Source organism: Tupaia chinensis, unplaced genomic scaffold (assembly GCF_000334495.1).
Source record: "Tupaia chinensis unplaced genomic scaffold, TupChi_1.0 Scaffold000704_1, whole genome shotgun sequence".
Lineage (NCBI taxonomy): Eukaryota > Metazoa > Chordata > Mammalia > Scandentia > Tupaiidae > Tupaia > Tupaia belangeri.
Window position 1 is genome coordinate 2,353,119 of NW_006160227.1, and position 14,557 is coordinate 2,367,675.

A 14,557-nucleotide genomic window follows, 5' to 3' on the forward strand; every position below is an offset into this window, starting at 1 on the left:
CCAGGTACCGGGCGCCGCGCCGGGCGTGGGGGGCGGAGGCGGGGTCCCCTCTGGCCGCGTGGGGAGTGTGGTTGGGAGTGTGCCGTGCGGTGGCGCGGTGTGGCCGTGTCGCCCCGCAGGCGCGCACAGCGGGGTGGGGTGTGCGTCCTGGGTGGCGCCCGGCCGGGTTTCGGTGTCGCCTGTGCGGGGCGTGAGGCGCACGGCTGCTCCCTGGGGCCTGGCGTCGTGGTCGTGAGTGGTCCCGGCCGGGCGCCTGCGGTGTGCGCGGGTGCCGCGGGGAGGCGGCCTTCAGGCTGGACGTGGGGCGCAGGGCAAGGAGTTTCAGGTTGGTTTTTCTTTTTTTCTTGTTTTAGAGGTTTTCGCTATAGGGCGCAGTGCGCTCGCCAGACAGAGAGAGAGAGACAGAGAGACAGAAAGCGAGAAATCACCCCCCAGGGGGGATGGCCACGCCACAACCCCTTCTCCTCCATTCTCCTCTCGGGATCTTGGGCACGCACGCACACGCGCCCGGCGTGAGTTTTAAGCCACCGGGTCCGGGACGCGAACCGCGGTCGCCTACGTGGGAGTCCAGTGACATAGCCATTATGCCAACTGCTGGTTCCCTCAGGTTTGCTTTTTCAAAGAACTATTTATTGCATTTTATTTGTTATTATTTTCTTCATTTTTAAGAGTATTTTTTTAAAAGATTTATTTTATTTGTCTTTAATTTGATCAGAGAGGAGCAGAGAGAGGGAAAGTAAGAAAGCAAGCCGTAAGCTGCCAGGTCCAGGACTTGAACCGTCGTTCTCCATGTGGGAGTCCAGCGCCCTCAACCACCATGCCACCTGCTGGCCATGTTTTATTATTTTTTAAAGAGATTTTTGCTATAGGGTGTGCGTGTGCACTTGCCAGAGAGGCAGAAAGTGAGAAATCACCTCCTAGGGGCAATGGCTATGCCACAGTCTCGCCTCCATTCTTCCTTCCGAATCTTGGGCACACTCACACACACACACACACACACACACACACAACTGGCGTGAGTTGTAAACCACCGGGTCCAAGACTCGAACCGTGGTCGACTACACGGGAGTCTAGTAATGGGACCATTATGCCATCTGCTGGTCCTTGCTCCTGTTATTGTTTAATTTAACCAGAGAGAGACAGAAAGTAAAGGTGAGAAAGCAAACCACCAGGTCCGGGACTTGAACTGTGGTGGGCCATGGGGGAGTCCAGTGCCTTTACCCCCTCACTACCTGCTGGCCCCTGTAGTTTTTATTTTTTCCGTGGCTTAGGGTGAAGGGGTTGCTACTGTACTCAGTGATGGCTGGGGGTCCGCACCCTGACTTGTGTGGTGCTTTGTGGTCGCTTTCCTTAGGTGGAAGTGTGGATTGGAGTTCATTCATTATCTGGAGCCTTATTGTGCTTCCTGTGTGTGCCAGGCAGTGTGCTTGACCCGGGCATGGGGTGATGGGACAAACCATGCAGTCCTTTTTTTTTTTAAATTTTTTGCTATAGGATGCATACACTCTGGAGAAAAAGAGACAGAGAGAAAGTGAGAAATCACCCCTGGGGGGAATGGCCACGCTGCAATCCCTCCTCCTCCACTCTCCTCTGGGGATTTTGGGCGCACACTCCTGCACACACTCTCCTCGCTTGAGTTTCACGCCACCAGTTTTGGGCCACTGCGCCACCTGCTGGCCCCAGATGGAGCAGTCTTACATTGTTCAGTCACTTCACACAGGCGGTTAGAAGTGGAGAGGGGGCCCTGAAGGAGGTTGGACATGGGAGGGCGGGTGTGCGGCTGGGCAGTGTGGGCTTGGTGTTTGACTGGTGAGTGCTCGGGAGGGGAGGGACGGCAGGTGAATCCCTGGCTGCAGAGGCTGCAGAGTCAGATGTGCAGTTGCTGTTTCTGTGGCCACCTGCGTTCGGGTCTGAAATAGGGCCTGGGGTGTGCAATACGGAGTGGTCGGGTGTCTGCACTAGAGGGGGGACAGAGACCCGGTATGGCTTTTGTTTATGTTCTGAGTTGGGGCCACCCTTTGGCTTTGAGGACTGGCGGTCCTCTCCTAGTGGCCCTCTATAGCCCATTCTAACCTTGGGGTCACACTTTCCCCTCTCTCTGTACCGGGCATGTGGCCCGGATTCCTCCAGGAGAGATTCCTCTGCTCGTGTGGAATGACTTTCTCCAGATCCTTCTTGTGCCCGGGAGTCTTTCTCGGGTGACATTGTGAGTCAGAAAATGTAATGCGTTAAACTGAAATGTTGCAACACCAAATCCTTTTATTTTTGAAGCGGTAAGAACATTAGGTTTGCTGCTCAACTGTCATTTACTGGTTTATATAAGCTAGTAAGCTCCCTAGAAAAAGGTGCTCTACAAATATAAAATGCAAAAGAGGCTTTTTTTTTTTTTTGACTGCTCAGTTTCTAATTTTTTTTTTAGACTGATGTTGAGGTTTTTGTTTTGATTTAGTTTTTGCTTTTAAAAAAATTTTTAAGAGTTATTTTAACTTTATTTATTTTAATTTGACCAGAGAGGGACAATGAGAGAAAGAGGGAAAGTGAGAACACAAGCCACCAGGTTCAGGACTCGAATCGCCATCAGCCACATGGGAGTCCAGCGCCCTTAATCACCACGCCACCTGCTGGCCCCACTTTTAACATTTTTTTTAAAGAGAGAGTTTTGCTATATGGCACATGTACTTGCCAGAGACACAGAGTCAGTGAGAAATCACTCCCCAAGGAGGATGGCCACACTGCAGTCTCTTTATTCTCCTCTCAGGACTTGGAGCATGTCCACACATGTACCCAGCGTGTCTCAAGCTGCTGGGCCTGGGACTTGAACCACAGTCACCCAGGTGGGTCTCTGGCACCTTAACCACTGCACCACCTGCTGACCCTATTTTTTTTTTTTTAAGTTATGGATGCTTTATCTTTTCGTATGTTCCCATTTTAGCCCAGGTGCCTCACAAGCATTAGAAATTCATGTATGTGGTTGAATAAAAATTGCTTGTTCATAAATACTCGAGACATTTCCCTAGTGGCTGAAGTGGCATGCAGAGCACATGGAACGAGTAGAAGAGAATTGCCTGGCGGGGCTGGCAGGTGGCGTGGTGATTAAAGGTGCTGGACTCCCACGTGGCCAACTGTGGTTCGAGTCCTGGATCTGGCGGTTTCTTTCTCTCTTTCTCTCTCTTGCTCTGTCCCTCTCTGGTCAAATTGAAATAAGTAAATAAATAAAGTTAAATAAAAATAGTTCTGAAAAAATATCTTCGGGGGAACCAGCAATTAGCATAATGGCTATGTCGCTGGACTCCCACGTAGTCGACCGTGGTTCACGTCCCGGACCTGGTGGCTTAAAACTCACGCCGGGCGCGTGTGCGTGCGTGCCCAAGATCCCGAGAGGAGAACGGAGGAGAAGGGATTGCGGCGTGGCCATCCCCCCTGGGGTTGATTTCTCACTTTCTGTCTCTCTGTCTCTGTCTGTCTGGCGAGCGCACGCGCCCTATAGCGAAAACCTCTAAAAAAAAAAATCTTCAGTATGTAAAGAAAAAAGAGAATTGCCTGGGTGTCCTGTGGCTTATCTTCAGGGATATGTGTTTCCCACTGCATGGGATTGCGGGTGGCCAGTGATGTTCTCACGTCTTGGGTTTACTGATTGGATCTGAGGTTTGAGAGACGGTTTGTTGAGCTCAAATCCGCACTGCACAAACATCATGTACCCTCGTTGACCTGCAGAAGAACAAGCAGATCTCAGTTGTTGCCGATTTGCCTGAATTGGCGTTTTCCTTTCTTCTTTCTTTTCTTAGAGCTCCTCCCACTCCCGGAGGAACCGTCACCCAGGGCCATGATGCCACTTCCCCATCACTGCGGGAGCCTCTGGGAGGAATCGAGCTGACTCTGGCATGAGCGCCCTGCCTTCCTGGGGGTGAGAGGACGCCGCCATGGCTTCCCTGGACGACCCGGGGGAAGTGAGGGAGGGCTTCCTGTGCCCTCTGTGCCTGAAGGACCTGCAGTCTTTCTACCAGCTTCAGTCACACTACGAGGAGGAGCACTCGGGCGAAGACCGGGACGTCCGAGGGCAGATTAAAAGTAAGGGGCCGAGTTTCTGCTTACCTCCCAGGTTGGGAATAAGAGCTGTAATTCGTGGGGCAGTGCTCATCTTTTTCTTCCTTTTTTCTTTTAAGAGAGATTTTTGCTATAGGGTATGTGTACTCGTAGGAGACACAGAGAGAGACAAAGTGAGAAATCACCCCCTGGGGGGATGGCCACGCCGCAGTCCCTTCTCCTCCATTCTCTTCTCGGGATTTTGGGCACGCACGCACACGTGCCCAGTGTGTTTTAAGTTGCTGGGTCTGGGACTGGAACTGTGGTCAGCTACATGGGAGCCCAGGGATGTAGCTATTGCGCCACCTGCTGGTCCCAGAGTTTGTCATTTTCCATGGTGCCACCAGAATCTGATGATGTTAGTAGCGAATACTATCTAGAACCCGCGCCATGTGCCAGGCTCTAGTCAGTCTTCTTGTGTATTAACTTTCTTTTTTAAATCAAAGTCTTCCTGTGTATTCATTTGATATTTTGAAAAGAACTATTTTATTGGTCATCATTATTTTTAAATTTGCTACAGGGCATGCATGTTCACCAGAGACACAGAGAAAGACTGAGAAGGAAAGTGAGAAAGGAAGCTGCCAGGTCCAGGACTGGAACTATGATTGGCCACGTGACTCCAGCGCCTCAACTACATGTCACCTACTGGCCCCTTAATTTCCCATTTCTAAGGTTTATTTATTTACTTCTTCTATGAACAGGAGACAGATAGAGAGACAGAGACCCTCAACAGGGTCCTGATGCCGTGATCACTCTTGGCCAGCCCCAGACGATGGGCATGCATGCATGGCGGCCATTCTCAGGGAGGTCTCCAGACGCAGATCTAGAACCTTCCCAGGGTCCTCGCAGAGCACTGTGTTTTACTGCTGTGCCACCATCAGGCACCCATCCACATATTGGGTTGTCGGAAAAGTCATGAGTGTTTTTTCTGTTTTTCTATGGAAAAATACGTCATGACTTTTCCAGCAACCCAATAATTTCATTTAATCCTCACAGTAGCTGTCTGACTCAGAGTCTGAGGGCACCAGACACGCCCAGATGAAATAATCCCCTACAGACACTCCGGGAGCCTAGCTTTGAATGTAAACATAAGCGCTGTGACCTGCTGCTTATTTAGATTATCCGAGTTCTCCGACTACCAGCCACGGTTTGGAGAGGGTTTCTTTTTCTTCCCGATGGAACTAGAGGCCTGTTATGCCCTGAGTTATGCATCACTTAGGCTTTCCTGCCATTCTCTCTTCCCAACTGGGCCTTCCCCTCTGCAGCCCAGGACAAGGAGAGCAGTAGAGGAAACGCAAGGAGAAGCAACCCAAAAAGTTAAACCTTGGTTTTTGGTTTTTGAACTTCCAAGGGTTCAGATCCTAGAGAGTTAGGGCAAGAAATCTTTTTTTTGTTTGTTTTGTTTTGTTTTTTGAGAGGTTTTTGCTATAGGGCGCATGCACTTGCCAGAAAGACAAAGACCGGCAGACAGAAAGTGAGAAATCACCCCCCAGGGGGGATGGCCACGCCTCGGTCCCTTCTGCTCCATTCTCCTCTCGGGATCTTGGGCATGCACGCACACGCGCCCGGCATGAGTTTACGCCACCGGGTCTGGGACTTGAACTGTGGCCGGCTACATGGGAGTTCAGCGGCATAGCCATTATGCCAACTGCTGGTCCCTAGGCAAGAAATCTTCTAGGGTAATTTTGCCTATGTCGCATTCGTTATATTTCTTGACCTTCAAATTCTAAATCCCAAGTAAGACACCCCTCCTCGGGAACTCACTTTTCTAGTTACTCAGCCACCCTGCTTCTCAAAGCAGGTGGCAGCACCGAGACCCACCCCAGTACAGAGGGCTGGATACTGTCTCCGTGATCTTTTGGGGCCGAGCGTAGTCACACATGGGCTTTGGCCTGCACACATGCCAGTCACGTGCACTGTAGTCACATATTTGCCCCTGGAATCCCACTCCATGTCTCAGTTTTCAGATCAGAAAAAAGAGCTGCAGACAGCATTAGCAGTTACAACTTCTGTCCGAGACCCTGGCATAGTTCAACGTTTTCAAATTCCTGGGGGTGCTGATGGGTGAGGTAGCTTCTGGCTGTAGAGACGGGACAGAGCCATAGCTGCAGGAGTGGAAAACTGGGGCCAGCAGGTAATGTGATAGTTAGGGTGCAGGATCCCCACATGGCTGAAATTCATGCTGAGCGCATGTGCGTGTGTGCCCCAACTCCCAAGAGGAGACTGCAGGAGGAGGGATTGTGGTGTGGCCATTCCCCCTTGGGAGTGATTTCTTACATTCCCTCTTTCTGCCTCTCTCTGTCTCTGGTGAGCACACGTGCCCTATGGCAAAAAACCTTAAAAAAAATAAAAGTGGAACACCGAATTACTGCGCTTTACAGTTTTAGAGTCTTTTCCCCCCACACGTACATTATTTAAGTCTTCCCAGCAACCCTGCACAAAGGTGATTGGTGTCATTTTATAGATAACAGATAAGGCTCAGATATGTCGAGTGACTTACCCAAGGCCACACTGGGACTGGGAGAGTGAGGCCTGGAATCTAGGTCTTCTGTCACCTGTAAGTTCAGGACCGCTTTCTCCATGCAACATCGCTGGTGTGAGAGTCCCTGAATTGCGCTCAGCCTCCTGGAGGGAAGACAAGCAAAGTCTGATTACGTACGTTTCCTCGGGCCTGCCTCCGTCATTTTCAGTGAGCTCCCAGTCTCCCTATCAGCCAAGCTGAGTTGCACACTGTGCTGTCCCCAAGTCCGGTGGCACCAGGGCAGAGAAGGCAGAAGATGTTCTCAGGTTCCTGTGATGACCCTTCTTTTTAGGAGGAAAAATGTTTAAGGTTACCTAGGGGGTCCTAGACACGGAAATCTATTTAAGGAATACTAGATAGAATGGAAATGTTCCTTGTAAATAATTTGAAAGGATTCTCTTGGGTTTTTCCTCCATCCCTGCCCTCATCCCTACCTTGGAAGAACTACGAGACTGAGTTAAGCAGCTCCTTCAGTACAGAGCATCATTTCTTTAGAAAGGAATTCTTGGTTATGTTGCAGTTTTCCTCTGTGTTTTGGAATTGGGGAAGTAAAGGTTTTTAAAAACTTTTATTTATTATTTTCCAATTTGCTTCAGGCATGTGTACTGAACGGAGAGAGAGGGAAGATGAGGAAAGCCAGCCACCAGGTCTGGGACACAAACTGCTGTTGGCCATGCGGGAGTCCAGTGCCTTAACCACCATGCCACTTGCCAGCCTCAGAAAGTGAAGTTTTAAAGATTGACATCAAAGTTGTGTTTATTTATTTATTTATTATATAGGAGAGATTTTTGTTAGAAAGTATGTGTGCTCGCCAGAGAGAGACAGAAAGTGAGAAGTCACCCCCCAGAGGGGATGCCACACCACAATCCCTTCTCCAGTCTCGTCTCAGGATCTTGGACATGCACGCACACACACCCAGCGTGACTTTTAAGCCCCCGGGTCCAGGACTCGAACCACAGTTGACCTCATGGGAGTCTAGTGATGTAACCCTTATGCCATCTGCTGGTCTCGAGATCAGAGTTTTTCTTTGAAAAGCCTTTTCAAAAGCAGATAACCTCTCCATTTGGTCTTTTTACTTTTGGAAATTTTATATTGCTAGTTTTAGGCTAGCGAAAGTTAAAGTAATAATGCATGTGAAAAAACTCTGAAAGCTGGGAGCAGCAGTTGGCATAATGGCTCCGTTGCTAGACTCCCATGTAGTTGACTGCAGTTCGAGTTCTGGACCCGGTGGCTTAAACTCATTCCGGGCTTGTGTGCGTGCGTGCCCAAGATCCCGAGAAGAGAATGGAGGAGAAGGGACTGCGGCGTGGCCATCCCCCTTGGGGAGTGATTTCTTGCTTTCTATCTCTCTGCTTCTCTCTGTCTTGCTGGGGAGCGCACATACCCTATAGCAAAAATTTCTTGGGGAACAAAAAAACCTCTGAAAACTATAAAGCATAGTAATTCAGTTTTCTACTCTTTTTTAAAACATTTTTTTAAGGTTTTTGCCATAGGAGTGAACCTTGGTATCAGATTTTGAGGGAAATTTAAAAAAGAAAGGGTGAGAGCCAGCTCCATGGTGTAGTGGTGATACATTGCTTAAGACAAGCCAGGAGACCAGCAGATGGCATAATGGTTATGTTGCTGAACTTATATGTGGTTGATCGTGGTTCGAGTCCTGGACCCAGATGCTTAAAACTCAACGCTGGGCATGTGGGTGCTGAGAGGAAAATGGAGGAAAAGGGATTGCAGCATGGCCGTTCCCTCATGGGGGGGGGTGATTTCTCGCTGTCTCTCTGTCTCTGTTTCTCCAGCAAGAATACATGCCCTATAGCAAAAAATCTTTCTTTTCTGTTTTTGGAGAGGTTTTTCACTATAGGGCGCATGCGCTCGCCAGACAGAGACAGAGAGACAGAAAGTGAGAAATCACCTCCCAGAAGGGATGGCCACGCCGCAATCCCTTCTCCTCCATTCTCCTCTCGGGATCTTGGGCACACGCACATGTGCCTGGCGTGAGTTTTAAGCCACCGGGTCCGGGACGCGAATTGCAGTCGACTACATGGGAGTCCAGCGACATAGCCATTACGCTAACTGCTGGTCCCCACAAAAAATCTTTCTTAAAATAAAACAAAAAACAAAGAAAAAATTAAAAATGGAAATATGTTAAAGAAAAAAGACAAGCCACATCCCATGTGGGAATTGCGTTTTAGACCTTTGGTCTGGTCAGCCTAAAACACACCAGGCACAGGCATGAGCACCGAGGACCCAGTGCGCTGGAGGAGTGGAGGAAGAGGGTTGTAGGGTGACCAGACCCTGTGGAAGGTGCTCCTCTCTCCCTCAGACAGATCTTTATTATGAATAAAGAAAAAGATAAAAATGGTCAGTGGGTTTGAGCCCCAACCCTGTTTTAGCTTCAGTTCTGCCTATTTATGGTAAGTAGAACAGAAGATGCTTAAAAATTCCTGGCTTCTGCTTTGTAAGTGTTTGTAAAAAACATGGGATTTGGGCTGGAAGGTGGTGTGGTGGTTAAGGTGCTGGACTCTCACATAGCTAACTACGGTTCAAGTCCTGGACCTGGTGACTTGCTTGCCTTCTCACTTTCTGTCTCTATCTGGTCAAATTAAAAAATAAAAAATAAGGGACCAGCAGTTGGCATAATGGCTATGTCGCTGAACTCCCATGTAGCCAACTGCGGTTCAAGTCCTGAACCCAGTGGCTTAAACTCACGCCGGGCAAATATATGTGTGTGCCCAAAATCCTGTGAGGAGAATGGAGGAGAAGGGATTGAGGGATTGTGACGTGGCCACCCCCCCCCCGGGGGGGTGATTTCTCGCTTTCTTTCTCTCTGCCTCTCTCTGTCTTTCGGGCAAGCGCACGCATCCTGTACCAAAAACTTCTCCAATAAATAAATAAATAAACAGTAAAAAATAATTCTTAAAAAAAAAAAAGAGGGACTGGCAGACGGCCTGGTGGTTAGGGATGCTGGAATTCCACTTGACTGACCATGGTTTGAGTCTCAGATCTGGCAGCTTGCTTTCTTAGTTTCTCTCGCTCACTCTCTTTCTCTCTTGCTCTGTCTCTCTCTGGTCAGGTTAAAAAAATAAATAAAGTTAAATGAAATAATTCTGTAAAAAAAAAAAAAAAACATTTTTTTTTTTTTTTAAAAGAAATTACTCCTAATTATTCTGGGAAGGTTGCCAGGCTGCTTTTCTATGCCTCCAAAAGTTGCTAAATGGAATAGACTGCCTGTTTCCCTAGGCACACTTTAGTCTTGTTTGCAAAAATGAGTCGTTTGCGAACTCCAGTTTCCTCTCTGCTAGGCCCTTTGTTCACACCAGGCTGTTCCCTTTCCCCTGTTATTGAAAAAACTAATGCGTTTAAAGGGTGTCCTTGTATTTTTCCAGTTGGAAAAAGCCAGCCCAGAGTGACTGATAATCAGGAATTTGCTTATTGGCTCAGCTGTCTAACAAAGACACGTCTGTAGCCTTATCAGTCTCATCCCCTGCCGCCAGCACCTCACATCTGCTGTTGCCTACACTTTTGAGAGGCGGTGGGATTTGTAATGTTACTCAGCTGACGAGCAGCACTTGGGCGCCATGAGAGCTCTGAGCTGTTGATCTAGGAAGTGTAATAGTAACGGTACCATTTTGTATTAAATGTGATGTTTTCTACTAGCTTGTGATGGCAGAAAGAGATCGCAGTCACCCAACATTTAAGAATGTCAAAGAGTTGGGGGCCAGCAGCTGCCATGGTGGGTAAGGCGCTGGACTCCACATAGCTAACTGTGGTTCGAGTCTTGAACCTGTCAACTTGCCTTCTCACTTTCCCTCTCTCTCTGGTGAGCGCACGTGCCATATAAGAAATAATAATAATGTTAAATAAAATTAAATAATTCTTGAGACCAGTAGATGGCGTAATGGTTATGTCGCTGGACTCCAGCGTAGTTGACCACGGTTCAAGTCTCGGACCAAGCAGCTTAAACTCCTGCTGGACGTGTGTGTGCGTGCCCAAGATTCCCCGAGGAGAATGGAGGAGAAGGGATTGCAGCGTGGCCATCCCCCCGGGGAGTGATTTCTCACTTTCTGTCTCTGTTTCTCTCTGTCTTTCTGGTGAGCATATGTGCCCTATAGCAAAAATTTATCTAAAAAAAAAATTATTTAAAAAAGATTATCAATGAGCAGTTACCGTGATGGCTATGTCGCTGGACTCCCACGTAGTCGACTGCGGTTCGCGTCCTGGACCCGGTGGCTTAAAACTCACGCCGGGTGCATGTACGTGCGTGCCCAAGATCCCAAGAGGAGAATGGAGGAGAAGGGACTGCAGCGTGACCATCCCCCCTAGGGGGTGATTTCTCGCTTTCTCTCTCTCTGTCTGTCTCTGTCTGTCTGGCGAGCGCACGTGCCCTATAGCGAAAAGCTCTCAAAAAAAAAAAATTATCAATGAGAGGACACTTATAACTGAATTATTTTTCCCACCTATCAACTGTTCACTAGGTTCTTAAAAAATTATTTATTAATTTATTTTTGAGAGACTTTTTTGGTATAGATTTAATTTAAAATTTTTTTCTTTATTTTATTTTTTAGAATGATTTATTTTATTTATTCATTCATTTATTTTAATTTGATCAGAGATAAAGAGGCAGAGAGAGAGCGGAAGTGAGAAAGCAACTACCAGATTCAGGACTTGCACCATGGTCAGCCATGTGGGAGTGTCCAGCACCTTAACTACCCCGCCACCTGCTGGCCCCACCTTTATTTTTTTAAAGACAGATTTTTGCTATAGGGTACGTGTGCTACAGAGAGTCAGAAAGTGAGAAGTTATGCCCCGGAGGGATGGCCACGCCAGTCCCTTCTCCATTCTCCTCTTGAGATTTTGGTCATGCACAGGAGTTTTAAGTCATCAAATCTGGGACTTGAACCACAGCTGACTACCTGGGAATCCAGCAACATAACCTTTATGCTATCTGCTGGTCCCCTTATTTTAGTTTTTTCAATTTTGCTATAGGGCACGTGCACTCCTGTGAGTAAGATGGAGAGGGAAAGTGAGAGGCAAGCTACCGCACCTGTGACTGGGCCTGAGGTCCTCTCACCTCAGCACAGGCACCAGGTCCCTGTTCTGCAGAGCCATGGCCTGTGAATCATGCTGGCTGCAAGAGAGGGCTCTTGTTTCAGACGGCTGAGACGCCTGCTTCCAGCCCTGCTGCCTCTGAGCTCTGATGGTGTCTCCTCACGTCGACGTCACTTCCTCAATGGTAGCCTGGCCTGGAGCATGGTGGGCCCTCTGGCAGAATGTGTTTGCGGGCACTTGGCCCTGTGCCTGGTGCAGTAAGGGCCTCACTCAGGGAAGACTTGTCTTCTCTTACCACGTCTGCCTCCCCTTGGGCCATGCTGTAGGTGGCATATCTGTCTCTTGAAACTGAGTAAATTAGTCCCGTGTGTGTTCTGGACATGGGGAGAGAGAAGTTTGTCTCCAGTTAAACATTACGGGGAACCCCAGCCCCGGGATGTTGGAGTGGCCGAAACCCTTCTTGGAGGTGAATGAGAAGCATTTACTCATGATGCCCTAGGGTAAAAAATTGGTACTGTAGAATTTATTTTTGAAATATAATTTCAGAAATTTTTTTTTGAAGAGTCTTTTGCTGTATGGCGTGTGCACTCGCCAGAAAGACGGAGAGAGACAGAGAAACTGAAAGTGAGAAATCACCCCCCAGGGGGGATGGCCACGCCGCAATCCCTTCTCCATTCTCCTCTCCGGATCTTGGGCACGCATGCACACGTGCCTGGTGTGAGTTAAGCAACCGGGTCCGGGACTCGAACCGCGGTTGACTACATGGGAGTCCAGTGACATAGCCATTATACCAACTGCTGGTCCTATGTAGAATTTATTTTTAAAATGCTTTTAACTAAAGTGTAGTTTACATAAACTTTTTGTTTGTTTTTTTTTTGAGAGAGATTTTTCCTACAGGGTGTGCATGTGCTTGTCAGAGAGAGAGAGAGAGAGACAGACAGACAGACAGACAGACAGAAAGCAAGGAATCACCTCCCAGAGGTATGGCCACACCACAGTCTCTTTTGTTTCATTCTCGTGAGGTTTTGGGCACACAGTCACGCATGTCCAGTGTGAGTTTGAAGCCACTAGGTCCAGGACTTGAATTGCAGTCAACTACGTGAGAGTCCGACAACATAACCATTATGCCATCCTCTGGTCCCAAGTTTGGATATAAGTTTTTTTTGTTGAGAGAGATTTTTTTTTTTTTTTTTTTTCTATAGGGTTTTAGTGTTGCCAGAGAGACAGAGAGCGAGAAATCACCTCCCAGGGGGGATGGGAACGCACGCACACGCGCCCGGTGTGAGTTTAAGCCACTGGGTCTAGAACTTGAACCGCCGTCAACTACATGGGAGTCCAGCGACATAGCCATTACGCTAACTGCTGGTCGCATACATACAAGTTTTTAAGTAAGTTTTGAAAGACGTATATACACATCTAACTACTACCCTAATTAAGATATGGGAGGAAACATCTCCATCACCCCAGTTTCCTCACAAATTGGATTTTAACGTTTCTATTTAATTGAGCTCTTAAATTCCATAAGGAGCAGTAATTTGCATATGAGTTGGCCACATAAATCACATTCACTGCTAGGACTGACTAGTTAGTGTATCGCTGTGGTATTTGTGATACTCGCGTGTTTGTGTTTACATGCTTGTGCTATATGTTACTTGGGACCCACGAATCTTGTTATTTTTATTTCTTTAGGTTTTTGTCATAGGGTTCATGCGCTCACCAGAGAGAGACAGAGAGAAGGAAAGTGAGAAATCACCCCCCACGAGGGATGGCATACTTCAGACCTTTCTCCTCCATTCTCCTCTCAGTATTTTGGGCACACGTACACATACACCTGGTATGCTTTGTAAACAGCTGGATCTGGGTCTGGAACTGTGGTTGACCATGTGGGGTCTGACACCCTAACTACTACGCCACCTGCTGGTAACATGTTGCATGTTACTAGAGATCTAAGTATCTTTCATTTTTAAGCAAAGGATAATTATTGGGTCATTGGAAAAGTCATGACGCATTTTACATAGAAAAATATAACTCTTCTGACAACCCAATGTTTTGTCAACTCTTGTTTTTTGAGATCTCCTTTGACTTTTTTTTTTCTTTTTTTTTTAAAGAGATTTTTGCTATAGGAGAGAGTGAGAAATCACCCCCTGGGGGAATGGCCGCAATGTATTCCCTTCCCCTCCATTCTTTTGGGATGCTGGACATGCATGCACACATGCCTGGTATGATTTCAAGCCACTGGGTCTGGGACTCGAACTGTGTTCGGCCATGTGGGAGGCCAGTGCCTTAAGCACTGTGCCACCTGCTGGCCCCTTCCCTTGACTCTAAGCCAGATTTTCTTCATGGACTCATTCGTATTGTTTGTTCCATTTTTCAAGGTCTTGTCCAGAAGGCTAAGAAAGCGAAGAACAAGTTGTTGAGACGAGAAGGGGATGATCGAGCAGAGTCAGGGACCCAGGGCTATGAGTCTTTCAGCTATGGAGGAGTCGATCCTTACATGTGGGAGCCTCAGGAGCTTGGTAAGAAAACCCGTTTGTTCGTTAGCAGGTATCTGGTCAAGTGTCTGTTACGTTCTAGGTCATGTGTTTTGTTCTAAATGTTGTGACCTTTATTTATTGTTTGTTTGTCAAGGGATCACATGATGCTCAGCGGAGAGAGATGGAGAGAGAAGGTGTGGCGTGTACGCGGTGGTCCCTTCTCGACTCCTCTGTCCTGTTAGGGTTCCGGGCACACGTGCACACACACCAGGCGTAGTTTTCCAGCTGCCAGGGCCAGGGTTCATACCGCGGTTGGACATGCGAGGTCCAGCCCCTTTAACCCCTATGCTGTAGGGCCAGCCACTGTTTATTTACATATTTAATTTTTCCTATAGGGTACATGCACCCTGCAGAGAGAGTGAGAGAGAGAGAG

General features: G+C 47.9%; 1 protein-coding gene across 1 annotated transcript in view; it reads left to right on the forward strand.

Annotated features, from left to right (window-relative positions):
- Positions 1 to 195: 195 nt before the first annotated feature.
- The window catches only part of RBSN (rabenosyn, RAB effector), a gene marked incomplete in the record, with an annotated part of 45,055 nt that continues 30,693 nt past the window's right edge, over positions 196 to 14,557 (forward strand). The window contains 3 exon segments of the mRNA XM_014592472.2: positions 196 to 325; positions 3,786 to 4,068; positions 14,026 to 14,166. Of these exon segments, the coding sequence (XP_014447958.1) occupies positions 3,921 to 4,068; positions 14,026 to 14,166 (289 nt within the window).